We start from the raw sequence: 17,218 nt of genomic DNA, 5'->3' as shown, positions 1-17,218 counted from the left end.
AAATCGCAGACCTGTCATAAAAGATCACGTTTGCTGTGATACTGTGATTTTTTTTAAAGATTTTATTTATTTGAGAGAGAGACAGAGAGCTTAAGGGGGGTGGGCAGAGAGAGAGGGACAAGCAGACTCCCCACTGAACGCAGAGCCACATGCGGGTCTCAATCCCAGAACCCTGAGACCATGACCTGAGCCTTAGTCAGGTGACTGAGCCACCCAGGAGCCCCAATATTGTGATTTATAATAAGAGATATGTATTTGGTTTTCATCCCCATTTCTGGCACAGAGCTCCCCAAACTCTCGGAATTACAAAGTGATAGCTATAAAGGTCTCTTTTGTTAATGTTGATGGGGTATCTTTTGGCCAAACTAGGCAAGCATCCGGAGAGCTTGGTCATGGGAGGGAGCCATGGAGGTTACAAGGCATCTACCTAATTCCAAGCCCTCACCTACACACGTGTGTGTGTTTTCACAGAAGGCAGACCAGCGGTAACCTGGACTGCCAGCCAGGGCTAGATCTGGTGGGCTGGCCAGGGTATCCTCCAAAGAGACACCTGAGAGCCTTGATGGCTACAGAAGGAGGCTGGTTGCTAGGAGACCCAACCATGTGATTGGAGGGCTGAAACTTTCAGCTCCACCCCGCTGACCTCTGGGAAGGGGAGAAGGGCTAGAGGCTGAATCAATGGCCAGTGGCCAAATGATTTAATTGACTATGTCTTTGTAATGAAGCCTTCATAAAAATCCGAAGGACAGGTTCAGAGAGCTTCTGGGTCAATGAGCACTGGGGGATTTGTATGAGCGGTGCATTAGCGAGGGCAGGGAAGCTCCTCGCCCTTCCCCAGACCTTGCCCTACGGATCTTTTCCATCTGGCTGTTCCTGAGTTATACCCTTTTATAAACCATCAATCCAGTACGAAAGAGGTTTTTCTGAGTTCTGTGGCTCACTCTAGCAAGTTAATAGAACTCAAGGAGGGGGTCCTGGGAACCCTTAATTTATAGCCAAAGGGTCAAAAGGAGAGGTGACAACCTGGGTGCCAATCGGCATCTGAAGTTTGGGGGGGTGGGGGTTGGCAGCCTTGTGGGCCTGAGCCCTTAACCGGTGAGATGTGATACTCCCTTTCAGTAGATGATATTACATTTGAAGTGAATTGTAGGATATCCAGCTGGTGTCTGAGTATTTGTGGTGTGGGGACAAAAAACCCCACACATTGGAATTGGGTGTCAGAATCTTTATTTGCTATGTATGTAGACATTTGAACAAACAATTTATCATATAGATTAGATGTCACATTGAGTTTGGGTAAGAGACGGGCTGCAATTTTCCTAAAGTAACAAAATGGTAGATCTATGGAACCGAGGCCAACAACCAGTAAAATCCCTCTTTGACACTTAATGAAATGAGGATTTTTCCATTCTGCCCAAGACACAACGGGAAAAAAGAGTAGGCACTGACCCAAATAAGTCGAAAGCTCTATGTCTTACTGGCCTTTGAGTCTTTGTCCTAAAAAGGAGATGACAAGTAACTTGAAAAAAATGCCAATCGTAAGACACAAGGGAGTGACTTTTGTCCCAGTAACTCTTTGTTTTTCTGAACGTGAAAAACTGAATGACCTATGAGCTCCACATTAAGGGGTCTAAGAAATTGAAGTGGGAGGAGTGGGGATTTGCCCTGAGCCCGCAGAGTAGCAAACACCACTTCCTAGGACTGGTCATCCGGGGGCTGCCTGGGGAAAGGCGCAGACCCGGTTCACTGACTGGTGGAGGACTTCTCTGTCCTTGGCCTCCCATGACCGCTGAGAGACCCCGTGTCCCACCAAGAATCCACGTCAGGCCACCCAAGAGTGGAAGACGCCGCGGCTCTAAAGCCCATTTCTTCTGAGATTCCCCAGCTGCCCCTTTGACCCTCTCCCAAATCTTGAAGAAAAAAAAGATACAGATGTGATTTAAAGGGAAATTTGCTAAATGAGAAATCGCTGTTCTACAGGATAACAGGTACGTTATTAGTGTTTGCAGATTAAATTACTGAATATGAGGTACCGCAATGGAAGTGAGTTTTTAGATTTCTCAGCACATACCTCCTTCATCTGAAGTTTATAAGCCCAGCCACCCACGGTAAAGATAAGGGTAGCAGGCCTTTGCACTTGTCCTTCGTCGACAAGGGAGCAATGCGAGCACCCACGGCGGAGTCCCAGGGGCAGGTTGTCAGGAGCCCGAGGGGGAGCACGGCCAGTCTGGTTAATCTGAGGATGATCAGCTGATTTCATTTTACCGTATTTGTCTTATCAACTGTATTGCCTGCTGATAGATACTCCGGCTCTGACTGATTTGGCTGGCTGGGTAGACGCTGAGCAGTAGCGTACGTGGAGGAAGTGTCTTCGGCAAGTCAGGCAATTGCTCTGATTAGAAATCGTCTTCCCTAGCACTCAGTGACCTCATTACTCATCTCTTCTGCAAAACTCATTAGAACAAACTCATTAGTTCATTTGACAATTTTAATATATAACAGATGTGGTAGAAAGGTATTCTGCAAATAATTAAATAATGGAGTTCTTCCTCAGTTGAAGGGGGGATGACGTTAATGTTTTTAATTTTCTTAATTGATTTTCTCCCAGAAATTTTTCTTACAACTATTAGTCTTCTGTTGTGAGGGAGCACTAACAGGCAGCCAGATACCTGAATGAGAACAAATGAGTGTTAGCGGACAGCACAGCCCCTACCAACGTCAAAACTGCTGTCTTTTTTCAGGAGCATGTGTGCTTGTGATTATAATTTTTGATGGCATGAATTTTCTCCTAGGGGGGAAAAAAAACTTGTTCTTAGTTTGCAAGGTGGGATTTAATCTAACAATCATTCTTTGGTATTCTACAGAGAGAAGCATGGCTTCCAAGTGCTCTGATAGCCAGCCAAAGTTATAAGACTCAGCTCTGGGTCCTAAGGGACAATGGTAGAGGGGCTTGATAAACTAGGTTTAGAGAAGACACCGGGGTCAACTGAAGAGAGGAGAAAACCAAGTGGGCTAGGGATAACAGACATTACTTGCATGCTGCCAGCTGGGCCTCCTCAGTGGGCACCCCTCAGCTGGGGAGAGCTGTGAGCTGGTCCCTCACATGGGAAGAATGTCCACATCTGGTTTTGTAAATGGTCAAGATGCACAGTAAGATTCCCTTGAGTCTGCAATGCAGCTTCTGTTGCAAAAAAAAAAAGGGGGGGGGACGAATAGCAAGAAGGGGCCAGTAAAAGTCTTTAAAAGTTTTATCTATGGCAACCCTACAACCTTCCCTCTTTTCAGGAAATAGGAAAGAGCTCGAACAGCCATACCTTGGCATCATAGGTGAATTGCTCACGTCTCCCTTAACATCCTAAGGGACAAAGTGAGCCAGATTCTGCAATCACGGTCATAGGATATTAGAGCTCTAAGAAGCCTCAAAAAGTCAGTTTTCACCGAAATCCTTTGCCCTATACATCTCTCCTTCCTGTATAGGGAGAAAAGTGTTCTCCACAGTGGGCACAGTGCAGACTTAACTATGACGTAGGATTACCACACCACCTTGTGGCCAAAATCTAAAAAAATGTGAACACACACAGAAACAGCTCCTATTTGTTCCATTCTTACTCGGAAGGTAGAGTTTCTAGTAATAGTTCACTTTCTCATGACCACGTAAAACACTTCGAGAATACGGTTTCCTGTTTTATACATGCATATCATAAAAACAGTATGGACTAAGAATAAGGCTTATGTAATTGAGTCTTTAGACCTCAATCATGCATTTTTGGCTCAATGTTCTACTTTGGGCTTAGGGAACTAGCGAGTGGGAAATGGTGGGAAAGAACATCAGAATTTCAAAGTAAATGACTTTAACATCTTTCAGTGGTGCCGGGCCAACCTCAAGTATTCGTGCTACTGTATTTCTCCAACTTCTTTATGGTCATAATGACTGTCTTCTCACATGAATCAGACATTAGTGAAAAAGACAGTCCTCCACATGGTCAGAGTGCTCTTGGACACACGTTCCTTTGACAACATCCTCACACTCACGTTCCTCTTGCCCACACATCAAATTTCCACAGTGTTTATTGGTACTTATATGGCAAATTTATCTAGAGGTTGACTCCAAGTTTCAAGCAATTTCATATGGAACTGCAAAAATATGTGTTTTATTTTCTACATTCCAGCCCATCATAGTTTAGTGGGTGCTTTTTAAAAGTAGAACTTAAATTCAGAGAAGACTTTACTTAAAACTATGTTGAGATCACTTTCTTCATAAGGGATTTGGATCTACTTGCAAAGTAGCTTTTATGAACTGGAGTTAGATTTGTCCCACATGTAAATCTAGAAGCATTTGAGGTTCAGAAGCTTGAAAACCAAAGGATGAGGATAGTTTCCCTCCAACCTTGTAGGATAAGGTCCTGCAAAATGCCCTGAACAGGAGAAAACTGGGATCGCATTTTCAGCACTACTTGTGGGGGAAATGAAGGACTACTAAGTTTGCAACTGAATTCTCCGAAGACCTTTGGAAAAAATGTCCACCTAAAATAAGATTAGAGTAATAGTCTAGCTAAACCTGACATTTTGCACATACTGGGTAAGTGGCTGGAGGACATTTACTCTCTTTTGCTTCTCAGAAACTATGATCTCTCTTCTTTGGTGTCCAGGAGATGCTTATCAAATTACATTTGCTTGTGGATGATACACCTAATTGTGGCATTTTTTTACTACTGGGTTTGGCCCTCTATCCCTGTGTTCAAGTGTTAGAGGAGTTCAGAGTTAATTCTCAAAAGAAAGGTGAAATCATTTAACCTACCAATATGGACAATTAGGTAGTTCTCAAACTTCCCCCTCTGAAAACAGCCTCTGTTTACCTGTGATAGCTGAAAGCCCCTTACATATGACAAGACTCACACTTCCCTGACCAGTCTCAGGAAAGGGGTTCCAAAGGTCCCCTTTATTGTCCTTTATAAGAAGATTTTATGGCAAGCCTTTTGCCTCCTTGCATCCAAGAAAGCAAGATGGGTCACCAGCAGCTCTATGGGAGCCTGGAAAACTCAGCTGGGGATCTCGTGCTGATCCGGAAATATGGCCCCAGTGTGTGCCGCCAGCGTTTCCATCAGTAAAAGGATGCAGGCTTCAGAAAGCTGGATTAAGTGAACTCCCCTGAGTGGTTCATCCAAGATATCTACCTTAATGCTAGCTCTTTGAACATAAAAATATTTCAATTAAAAAAAAGACTTTATGGCAAAAGTGCTGTCAGGTGTTTGGTTTTTTTTTTTTTAAGATTTTTATTTATGTATTTTTTTTTTATTTTATTCATTTATTTGCTAGAGAGAAAGTGCACAAGCAGGCCAAGCAGCAGGCAGAGGGAGAAGCAGGCTCCCCACTGAGCAAGGAGCCCGAGGCAGGGCTCAATCCTAGGACCCTGGGATCATGACCTGAGCTGAAGGCAGCCACTTAACTGACTGAGCCACCTAGGCATCCGGGTGCTGTCACTTTTAACATTTCTATTCTCAACTCCCAAGTCCCATTTTTCTTGTTAACGCCTGAGAGTGACTACTGACAAATTCAAACTAAAAATTATCACTATTGCCAAAGAGCTAAAAAGAAACAAAGAATTTGCAGTTGGGAGGATTACTGAATTCGACACAAAGGATTGAAGAACCAGAAGGACATACTCTTAAGATCTGTCCTCTAGAAACTGAATGTGTCACAGTAAAATACTTAGAACAGTGTTTGGTACACAATGACTATGATTATGATTATAGAATACTAAATTGATAAATACATACCTTATTTTTCCATTAACATTGATAAATTTGTATTTTTCAGTTAGCTGCTTTTGGCCTTCTTTTAAGAGCATAAAGTTTATCTTGTTATTTGTTTTACGGAAATTAAATAACTATGAGATAAATTAGTATACAGAATTTTAAACCCAGACAGAATGTAGGGGACATGTATTACCCATCTAACTGTAACAAGCTGCATTTTTACATTTCTAAAGGTTAAGACTTATCACTATTTTAGCTAAAATCCTATTAAAGGGACAAAGTTCACCAACCTGGGTATATCAAATTAAACTACAATAAAATCTTCCGAGAAAGAGTGACTTTTTATTGGTATGAAAGTTCACATAAAACACACATACAAATTATGGTGATACCTCAAAGCTAGCCTGGAATAAAGTGGACCTAACTATACATGTTAAATAAAATAATAAAATCAAGGACTTCAGAAAAACCTTACTGGAAAAGTATCCAAAAAAGACTTCTGACAAAACAAAAAAAGAAAAAGAAAAAAATCAATGACCTGATAAATACTGGCTTAATTTTAGGAACTCATTATGAGAAGTAAGACCTATTTCTTTACAATTTGAAAAATGTCCAGTTTTCAACATCTTTGACATTTATCTCATTCTCTGGCTCACAAATTTCAGGTTGCCACAATTTTGGCAGGTTAGCTGGCAGTGATAGTCTTTTCTCTTCTTAAATTCTCTTTGGGCTTGGAATAGTCCCAGGGCCGTCTGTTCTCAGTGAACCCATAGAGTTTCCTAAGTGCCACTCGAGCCGCTTCTTCTTCTGCAACCAGCACTGTTTCCCCAGGTCCTTCTGCAATCAACTTTTTATCACTAGAAAAAAACCAAGAGTAATCTGAAATTACCCATGATCATAAGACACATCCACAATCAGTTATGGTTTCTAAATCTTGTTTTGGCAAAACATCTACCAGAAGTAACACAAGAGCTTTGGATCTAGTATCTTTTGAAAATTAACTAGTTTTGTTGCAAAGTCATTATATATAGTAGTTAGAAAAGAAATACTTACATTTCCATACAAATATAAACAACTCACTAGGTCCAATATTTTTCAAATCAAAAAACCAAGGCACATCTAAGTAAGTATGGGTGTGTTCTGTTGTTGTTGATGATGGAAGAATTTAAAGAATATATAAAAATCTTGCTATAAAAAAACCTGAAACTATTAAAAATATTCAAGGAAAATAAAACTACATTATTTTTAATTCATCTTGAATCTGTGATATGAGGAAAAATTTGATGGAAAAAACCTGTGCCTTTCTGGTTTCTCATCTAAACTTTAAAACAAATGAGAAATCAGTTCAGTATCTTAAAAGAGCTTTAGATCTTTAAAACTAGCTATGATTTAAAACATTATTTTATATATTATAATCCAATCTAATTTATTCCCAAAGATACTGAGGTAGCACAGGGAACCCTCAAGGCTATCAGTGTTCTAGTAAAGCCAAATTAAACAAAAATGGGTATTCCTGCTTTACTGATATTTCTATTATGAAAACTAGCAAACTCTTCTCCAAAAATGTAAAACTGTTCCCACAGGGAGGAAAGGACGTGCACTGAACAAGTGTGGTATGGATGTCTCAATTACATTTAACTACTTCCTGAAACTTCCTGACCCCAAACTTTACTAACTAAAAAAAGCATCTCAGAAAATCTCATGAACAGCAACTCCACTTAGTAGCTCGGATTCAAAATAAGTTGACTTGAAGCTAAAGAAGACTAGCACCAAACTTAAGAAAAATGAGCAAAACTATGCAGGAAAAAGAGAAACAATATGGAAGGAATTTGCTAAGAACCCTTCGCTATGGTAGTAATTTGAAATGAAACAAAGGTTAATCATATAGGTTAACCCTGACAGTAGTAACTCTACACATACATATCTGCAATAGTGTGGCAGAGAGAAAATCATCTAAATGAATTTCAAGCACAAAATGTTTATCATGTTTCTAGTCCAACGATGGTCTTAGTGTATCACTGACTGTTTTTTAAAATACCATTATATGGGGGCGCCTGGGTGGCACAGCGGTTAAGCGTCTGCCTTCGGCTCAGGGTGTGATCCCGGCGTTCTGGGATCGAGCCCCACATCAGGCTCCTCTGCTATGAGCCTGCTTCTTCCTCTCCCACTCCCCCTGCTTGTGTTCCCTCTCTCACTGGCTGTCTTTATCTCTGTCGAATAAATAAATAAAATCTTTAATTAAAAAAAAAATAAATAAATAAAATAAAATAAAATAAAATACCATTATATGAAATCTAGGAAAAAACTAAATAAATCTACTACCCAATGACGACCACCGTTAGTAATAGGGCAAACTGCTTTGTTTAAAAATAAGAGATCATTCTTCAAAATTTCCGTGTGTCACTAGAAATCCTTTAAAAACATCACCTGTCCTAGCTGTACTATAGTCTATCATGTGCATTTGTTATTTCCCTATAACTGAATACCAAAGTTATTTCTAATTTTTTTTTTTAAAGATTTTTTATTTATTTATTTGACAGAGACAGAGACAGCCAGCGAGAGAGGGAACACAAGCAGGGGGAGTGGGAGAGGAAGAAGCAGGCTCATAGCAGAGGAGCCTGACGTGGGGCTCGATCCCATGACGCCGGGATCACGCCCTGAGCCGAAGGCAGGCGCTTAACCACTGTGCCACCCAGGCACCCCTATTTCTAATTTTCTAATAGAAAAAATGCTATTAGTTAACAACTGTTTACTGACTACCATGTCCTAGGAACTGTTCTAGGTATGGGGTATGAAGGGTAAACAACAAATGAACACCTTTGTTTACAGATTTCTGATGCAACCTGGAGAGAACACCCAAAGTGAGAATACCAAACCAAAGGACGTGAAGAATTTAAAGACTCTTGGCGTTTTGGTCAAAATTACTGACAGAAATACTGTACATCTCTTTTCTTCTACTAGGAATATATGAATTGCTGATAAAGGATGTGTTTAAGACTTACCAAGCTAATAAGCAAGAGAGTACCTCATCATTTTACTTTGCATTCCAATTAAAACTAAAGTTGAAACTTTTTACAACATTGTCCATTTTCTCCTTTATGATGTCTTCCATTGCCTTTAACCTATAAAATCCTACATCATATAAAGATCAGAAAAATACTGACCTCAATTTTAATCTAGGTTTCTTAAATATTCAATCAGTGTGAGGCAAGCTAACTGCTTACTAACAAAACTAAAACATTCTCAATGTGGGCTGATTTATGTATTTTGATGGACAACTAAGCCCTTCCTTTTCAGGTCCTAGGCTCAGTTGAAATTGTACAAGTGTGGATTACAGGTAAATAAATCTCTAACACGAATCAGAACTTATATTTTTCTACAGAAATATTTAGATTAACATGAAATTCTTATTCATTAAAATGAATGGAATTCTACACTGTACAGCTGGTTAACAACAGCTACTATTAGCAGACCACAGATTACTGACCTTCCCCTAAGACTGACCAGCAAGAAAGGGAGCAGTAAATAAATAATCATGGGAATGAGATTTTTTAAATCTGTTAATGCAATCAGAGCTTATATTAAGGAATGTGAGAAGTCAGTTGTTAAGGCTTCCAATCAATGTTATGAAGTTAAGATTAAAATTTTACTAACCAGTATAAGCCAACAAAAAACACAGGCAAAGCCGTGGTGCTTCCAGACTGCCTGGTAAGTCTAGATTCAGGAGCTGAAACATTCCTTTTCTTCAATTCTTCTACCAGTAACCCCATGGGATTTATTATCTTCCAAATCTCAAAGAGTTCTTTTCCAGTCATCTGAGTAATTAAGAAGTCCTGCATATAAAAATACAATTTATACATTTAAAGTAGTATAAAGGAAATAAGGACCATATTCAAAGTACACATTTAACAGAATTTAAAAACTTAATGGGAACTGAAAAAGACAAAATGTACTATTCCTTTTCATATACATAGTTTTTCATGTAAGTTTGATTATAAAAATCACAGTTGTTGCAGATGACATGATCTCTGTGGCAAGAGAACTCAAAAGATTCCACCAATACACAAGTTCAGTAAAGTCTCAGGATACAAAATCAACGTCCCAAAATCTGTTGCATTTTTACACACCAATAATGAAGCAGCAGAAAGAGAAATCAAGGAATAGATCCCAATTACAATTTCACCATAAGATATCTAGGAATAAACTTTTTTTTTTTTAAAGGTTTTATTTATTTGTCAGAGAGAGAGAGTATGCACACAAGCAGGGGGAGCAGCAGGTAGAGGGAGAAGCAGACTCCCTGCTGAGCAAGGAGCCCAATGTGAGACTTGATCCCAGGAGCCTGGGATCATGACCTGGGCCGAAGCCAGCCGCTTAACCAACTGAGCCATCCAGGCGTCCCTATCTAGGAATAAACTTAACCAAAGAGGTAAAAGATCTGTACTCTGAAAACTACAGAACATTACGAAAGAAATTGAAGGTGACACAAAGAAATGGAAAAACATTCTATGTTCATGGACTGAAGATCAAATACTGTTAAAATGTCTATACTACCCAAAGCACTCTACACATTCAATATAATCCCTATCAAAATACAACCAGCATTTTAGACAGAACAATCCTAAAATTATATGGAACCACAAAAGACCCAAATAGCCAAAGCAGTTTTAAAAAAGAAAAGCAAAGCTGCAGGCATCACATATCTGGACTTCAAGTTATATTACAAAGCTACAGTGATCAAGACAGTATGGTACGGGGCACCTGGGTGGTGTGGTCAGTTAAGCATTTGACTCTTGATTTCAGCTCAGGTCATGATCTCAGGGTTATGAGATCAAGCCCAGTGTCAGGCTCTGTGCTGGGTATGGAGCCTGCTTAAGATTCTCTCTCTCTCTTTCCCTCTGCCCCTCCTCATCCCAAAAATAAAATTAAAATAAAATAAATAAAAAATTTAAAAATAATAATGAAATTAATTAATTAAAAAAACAGTACAGTACTGGTACAAAAACACACATAGATCCATGGAACAGAATAGACAACTCAGAAAGGGACCCACAACCATATATGGTCAACTAATTTTGACAAAGCAGGAAAGAATATCCATTGGAAAAAAGACAGTTTCTTCAACAAATGGTGTTGGGAAAACTGGAGAGCAACATGTGAAAGAATGAAACTGGACCACCTTCTTACACCATACACAAAAATAAATTCAAAATGGATGAAAGACCTAAATGTGAGACAGGAAACCATCAAAATCCTAGAAGTGAACACAGGCAGCAACCTCTTTGACATAGGCTATAGCAAATTCTTACTAGACACATCTCTGGAGGCAAAGGAAACAAAAGCAAAAATGAACTACTGGGACCTCATCAAGACAAAAAGCTTCTGCACAACAAAGGAAACAATCAACAAAACTGAAAGGCAGCCTTTAGCATGGGAGAAGATATTTGCAAATGACATATCTGACAAAGGGTTAGTATCCAGAATCTATAAAGAACTTATCAAACTCAACACACAAAAACCAAATAATCCAGTCAAGAAATGGGCAGAACACATGAATAGGCATTTTTCCAAAGAAGACATACAGACACACGAAGGCCAACAGACACATGAAAATATGCTCAACATCACACATCATCAGGGAAATACAAATCAAAACTACGAGATACCACCTCACACCAGTCAGAAGGGCTAAAATTAACAACACAGGAAACAACGGAAGTTGGCAAGGTTGCAGAGAAAGGGCAACCCTCTTACACTGTTGGTGGGAATGTGAACTGGTGCAGACACTCTGGAGAACAGTATGGTGGTTCCTCAAAATGTTAAAAATAGAATTACCCTATGACTTAGCAACTACACTACTAGGTATTTACTCAAAACCAAACAAAAATACTGATTCAAGGGACACGTGCATCCCGACATTTATAGTAGCATTATCAACAGTAGCCAAATTATGGAAAGAGCCCAAATGTCCATCAACTGATGAATGGATAAAGTGGTAACACACACACACACACACACACACACACACACACACACACAGAGGAATATTACTCAGCCATAAAAAAGAATGAAATCTTGCCATTTGCAATGACGTGGATGGAGCTAGAGGGTATTATGTTAAGAAAAATAAGTCAGAAAAAGACAAACACAAAATGATTTCACTCATATTTGGAATTTAAGAAATGAAACCTAAACCTGGGCAAAAAAAAAAAAGAGAGCGGCAAACCATGAAACAGACTCTTAACTACAATAAACAAACAGGGCTGCTGGAAGGGGGTGGTAGGCAGAGGGGTAGGTTAAATGGGTGATGGGTATTAAGGAGTATACTTGTTGTGATGAGCAGTATGTGTTATATGGAAGTGATAAATCACTAAATTCTACTCTTAAAAACTAATATTACACTAAATATTAACTAAATGGAACTTAAATAAAAACTTGGAAAAAGGGGCGCCTGGGTGGCACAGCGGTTAAGCGTCTGCCTTCAGCTCAGGGCGTGATCCCGGCGTTATGGGATCGAGCCCCACATCAGGCTCCTCCGCTATGAGCCTGCTTCTTCCTCTCCCACTCCCCCTGCTTGTGTTCCCTCTCTCGCTGGCTGTCTCTATCTCTGTCGAATAAATAAATAAAATCTTTAAAAAAAAAAAAAAAAAAAAACTTGGAAAAAAAAAACAACAAACCAAAATTCATAGTTGAAGGTAAAATCTTATAACTTAGACTCCTGGTTTCGGCTCAGGGTAATCTCAGGGCTGTGAGATCCAGCTCTGCACAAGGCTCCACACTCAGCACGGAGTCTGCTTAGGACTCTCTCCCTCTCCCTCCGCCTGCCCCCCAGCGTGCACCACGCACGTGTGCACGCACACACACTCTCTCAAAAAAATAAATCTTAAAAAAAAAAGCTTTAAGTCCTTCTCAGAATTTGGTAGGGAGAAAAATTCACAGCTCACCTTACAAAGAAATGAATTACAAAAAAATTTTTCCTTCTCTCCACCTCAAGCAGGTCCAGGTATGTGCAATTAAGCATTACCTACCCTGATGAAAAGAGCGGTCCTCTCAGGGCCACTGCTCTGTAGCAGGGCTCCAATCACTGCAAAGAAAGTCTGCTGTAAAACAGGCGGGAGAACTGGAAATTCTGCACTCAGTGTTAACTGCTCCACAGCCAAGTTTCTGGCCACGTGACACACCACTTCCTCACCGGTGAGAAAGTCAACAAGACTTTTAATGCCTTCACTGGGCAAGTCTGGGTAAGCATCCTTAAGAAACTGTGTGAGGCAAGTTTCTGAAAAAGATGTCCCTTGCTCAGAGAGTTCCTGATTATCTTTAAGATTCAGAAGAACAGCTTCTTTCTCTATTCCAAGGTTTTGGCGCTTGGCCTCCTCACTTTTAACATAGCAGCTATTAACAAATGCAGTTTTGAGAAGATCTAAGGAAAAGGTTTCCTGTAACCGATGTCCAAATGCTTGTATTTCAGCATGGTAATCCCAGTTGGGCTTCTCTGAACTGAAAATCCAAAAGAGAAGACAGTAAGCAATAGTAAAGAGAACAAGATGTTACAATGACGTGAAAACTTTAATTGTGATGCAATTTTATTGATTATGTAAGGGAAATTTTAAAAAGACTGAGTTTCATTTTAACACCACGCTTTGATTTTCTGAAAGTAAAATTTAAGTCAGATGATTCCTTGTGCTTCTTTGCTATATACACTGGTGGATTCATTTTCCCTTGGAGCCAACTGCCACATTAAAGTTCTTCAACATCAGAGACTAAGCCATTAACCTACCTTTTAGATTCTTTATTTCTGCTATAACCATGGAATTATGCTTTATACCTAGGTATGAAATAGGAATTATAATTTCGCAGGTTCAAGCTCTAAACAATAAGTACACTATATTTATCTCTTACTTTATTAAATTTTAAAAACACCCATTTAAGTTAGCATCTAAATAATCTAGTATCATTACAAGTAGGTTAAAAGTTCATAATCATTCCCAAGAACAGCTAAAAGGTCTTTTTAAAAAAAGACAATAAAATCCAAATAAAACTCTTTTAAGTAAAAATGGATAGGAAAATATAAAGATCTTGGTTGTTAAGTCATAGAATGTATATTAACCTATATAATCCTTAGTTGTTTCCAACTATAAAAGCCAAAAGTGACTAACCTCACAATAATCAAAGAAACATGAATTAGAGATACTATTTTCTGCTTATTAGGAAAATAACTTGCTTGTTTGGGTTTTTTAAAGATTTTACTTACGGGTGCCTGGGTGGCTCAGTCAGTTAAGCATCTGCCTTTAGCCCAGGTCATGATCTTGGAGTCCTGGGATCAAACCCCAAGTTGGGCTCCCTGCTCAGTGGGGAGTCTGCTTCTCACTCTCCCTCTGCCCCCCACCCCCCGCTTGTGCTTGCTCTCTCTCTCTCTCTCCCCCTCATAAATAAAATCTTAAAAAAAAAAAAAAGATTTTACTTATTTGACAGAAAGAGCAGCGGGAACAGCAGAGGGAGAGGGAGAAGCAGGCTCCCCACTAAGCAGGGAGCCTCATGCAGGGCTCCACCCCAGGACCCTGGGCTCATGACTTGAGCCAAAGGCAGACGCTTAACCAACTGGGCCACCCAGTCGCCCCTGTTTTGAACGAGTATAGAATATAAACACTGACAGATGTATAAATTGGTTCAGCTTTGGGGGGGGGTGCAATATTAAGGCAGCTATCAAAATTTCATACTAAATCTCCCCAAGGACTAATAACTTCAAAGCTAGTCGCTGTTCCAACGGTTCTAACACAGATAATAAGGAACTGACGTACCTACAAATGGAATCAAAAGAGTGAGAGACATCTATTTTACATCGCCACGACTACATGTCAAAGTCACATTACTAGAGAAAAAGATTCAAGACCTCAGGTATTGATCTCATTTGGAGCTATAAAGATGTCTTTCTCTGCTAGACTACTGGACTTCTTTGCCAAGCTACTGCCAGACACTGCTGGAACAAGATTAAGAAGGAACAAGATTATTTGAGGGAAAAAAAACCTAAAGCTCAACTGTTTTCCTTTTATTCTGGCAAGCAGACTTGTAGTTGCATGTCCCTAAAATACTGTGGAATGTTTTTCCCCCTCTTATCGGTCTTACCCAAGAATTCTCAGCCATTACCACACAGGGACTACAACCCCAAGCCCACAGAAAGGTTGGCCTCACCAGGCCTCATTTCTCACAACTCAACCGACAGGCAAGAGTTCCGAAGTGTCGGGGGCAGACCCGTGTTCCACACCGAGGCAGGAAATTCATTCCTTGTGCCTCAGCCCACGCGTCCACTTTCCACCGGTGTCTCTACCGCAAACGTCCTAGACTCAAACCAGGCGCGCTTTAGCGACGAGCAACCCTCCCAGCCGCCGCCGGGTCCACGACCCCCACCCGGACCCCTTCCGAGGCGGCTCCTACCGGCGCACGGGCGGCGGCGGGGACCGGAGAAGGCGCCGCCGCTCTAACTCCTTCTGGAAGCGGAAGGCGGCACGGAATCCCTTCTTCACGCCCCGAACTGGGGGGACGAGAATGGGGGCCCCGGCCCGTGCCAGGAGGCAGCGAGGCCCCTGCAAAAGCAGTCTCCCGAGGCCGGATGCCATTACAGGGAAAAAGCAATGAAGGGCGGAAGGAAGAAAGTCGGACCAGTGTCGCGGTAACACAGTCCCCCCCCCGGAATAGGCGAGCTGAGCAAGGCCGGGGCGGGGCTGGTACGCGGGGGCGGGCGGCTGCCGTTGAGATTTACTGCGCATGTGCGCTCTGGTTCCCGCCCACCTGGGGATTACTTTTGGGTGAGCCAGCACTGAAGAGCGTTTGAATCCGGAAATGTGCGGGTTAGGTTACTTTACTCCGTCAGTTGCTTTCCTGTTCTTTCCTTTCTCATTACCGCAAAAACGTGCTTCATCTCAGTCTAAAGAAAACACTTAGAAGTCTCAAAAAAAGAAAACACTTCTTGTCAATACGTATTTAGTCATAAGAATTACAGACCATCAATCCAGTCACTATTTAGGAGCAAATATTTGCTCAGCTTGTCTCCAGAAACCTTCTTTTCAGGAGCCCAAGACTAAGGGATATTGACATAACCAAAATTCTAAATTTCTAACAGTACAAACTTTTTAAAGTATCCCCGCCCCCTGGCAAAAAAAGACTGGAAAAAAGTACAGCAAAATGAGAGGAGTGGAATTATAAGTCTTTTTTTCCCCTTTATCTTCCACTCTTCAGTGGAAACTTTCCTACTAAACTGTCAATATAAATGTTTTTGATATTAGTTCACAAAAGGAAGACTTCTCTGAATTGCCAATTTTGAGTTGCATGCTGAACATCTAGACCCCCAAAGGGCACCTCTTTCTGTGGTCTCCTTGTTCATGGCATCAGTGTCCCCCACTCTAGTTACCCAATTTGGCCTCCTATGTCTTCAATTATTCCTATTTCCACAAACACCCTCTTTTGTCCCGGTGCCACGTCCTTCTACAGTTTATTTTCACAGCGGCTACCTGAGGGCAATCCTTAGCTCCTTGCCGGACCTCCAAACACATCTTGCACCTTCCTCTCTTCCCTAGACACAGTACATCTTCATTCATCTCCCTGAAATGCAGACCCAGGCATGTTACTCCTTAGCTTAAGTATCTCTAATGTTAGGCTCTGGCAAAGATTCTCCCCCTGACCCAACTTTAGTCGGGCCCCCCTAAGCCCTCGGAATCCAAAACCGAACTGCCTGTCTTCTTGCCCAAACACCTTCCCCAGATTGGTAAAAGGGCAGCTCCATTCCTCCAGTTGGTCATGCCACAAATCCTGACTCCTCTTTCTTTCATACCCCACGTCCAACAAAGCTCATTGGCTCCACCTTCCAGAAATGTCTAGACTCCACTGTCTTCTTACCACCTGCACTGTATGCTAAGCCATCATCATCTTGTCAACCGCCTTATTTTATTGGCTTCCCTACTGACACCCTTCCCTTTTAGGACTGAAGGTAGATTAAGTTTTCTGTCTTCAAAATCCTCCACTGGCTTCCCATCTCACTTAAAGTAAAATCCGAAGTCCTTGCCATGGCCTCAGGGCTTGACATGGTCTGTCTGGTGACCCTTCTTCCTCGTCTCTCTGTACTTCTCACTCACTCTGCTCCAGCCACACTGGCTGCCCTGCCAGGCCTAGAAAACCCCAGGCATGCTCTCACCTCACGGCCTTAGCACTTGCTGTTGCTTTTCTGGAGAGAACTTCTTCCACATTTCTACATGGTTTGCTCCCTACTTTTCTTCTTGGCTCGGATGGCACCTACTTCATGAGGCCTTCCCTCAGGCTGCATTCTCTGAAGCAGATGCCAGGACAGAGAAGGGTGTGCAGGATATTTCTTAGGAATCCACAGCTGTGAAGAGAGGCAGATATAACAGGATTCGGCAGAAGTCAGTGGCAATACAGGCCTGATGCAATCTGGGAGAGAGCTCATCAGCTTGCCT

At 41.2% G+C, this 17,218-nt stretch overlaps 1 protein-coding gene across 1 annotated transcript; it reads right to left on the bottom strand.

Annotated features, from left to right (window-relative positions):
* Positions 1 to 6,078: 6,078 nt before the first annotated feature.
* Positions 6,079 to 15,415, bottom strand: MRPL44 (mitochondrial ribosomal protein L44). The gene is made up of 4 exons (XM_045775318.2): positions 15,186 to 15,415; positions 12,782 to 13,250; positions 9,411 to 9,589; positions 6,079 to 6,613 (listed from the first exon to the last, which is right to left on the bottom strand). The coding sequence occupies exons 1-4, from the start codon at positions 15,365 to 15,367 to the stop codon at positions 6,442 to 6,444; spliced, it is 1,002 nt and encodes a 333-aa protein (XP_045631274.2). The 5' UTR covers positions 15,368 to 15,415; the 3' UTR covers positions 6,079 to 6,441.
* Positions 15,416 to 17,218: the final 1,803 nt, after the last annotated feature.

The sequence above is a fragment of the Ursus americanus genome, chromosome 1 (assembly GCF_024610735.1).
Source record: "Ursus americanus isolate L20-20 chromosome 1, mUrsAme1.1.p, whole genome shotgun sequence".
Lineage (NCBI taxonomy): Eukaryota > Metazoa > Chordata > Mammalia > Carnivora > Ursidae > Ursus > Ursus americanus.
Note: the sequence above shows the minus strand (reverse complement) of the source record. Positions and strands in the feature narration are given on the sequence as shown.

Coding starts and splice junctions, on each gene's coding strand:
- MRPL44 (XM_045775318.2), bottom strand. CDS start 15,367: ATGGCATCCGGCCTCGGGAGACTGCTTTTGCAGGGGCCTCGCTGCCTC. Junction 13,251..15,185: donor CCGCCGCCGCCCGTGCGCCG/GTAGGAGCCGCC, acceptor TTGGATTTTCAG/TTCAGAGAAGCCCAACTGGG. Junction 9,590..12,781: donor GGACCGCTCTTTTCATCAGG/GTAGGTAATGCT, acceptor TTTTATATGCAG/GACTTCTTAATTACTCAGAT.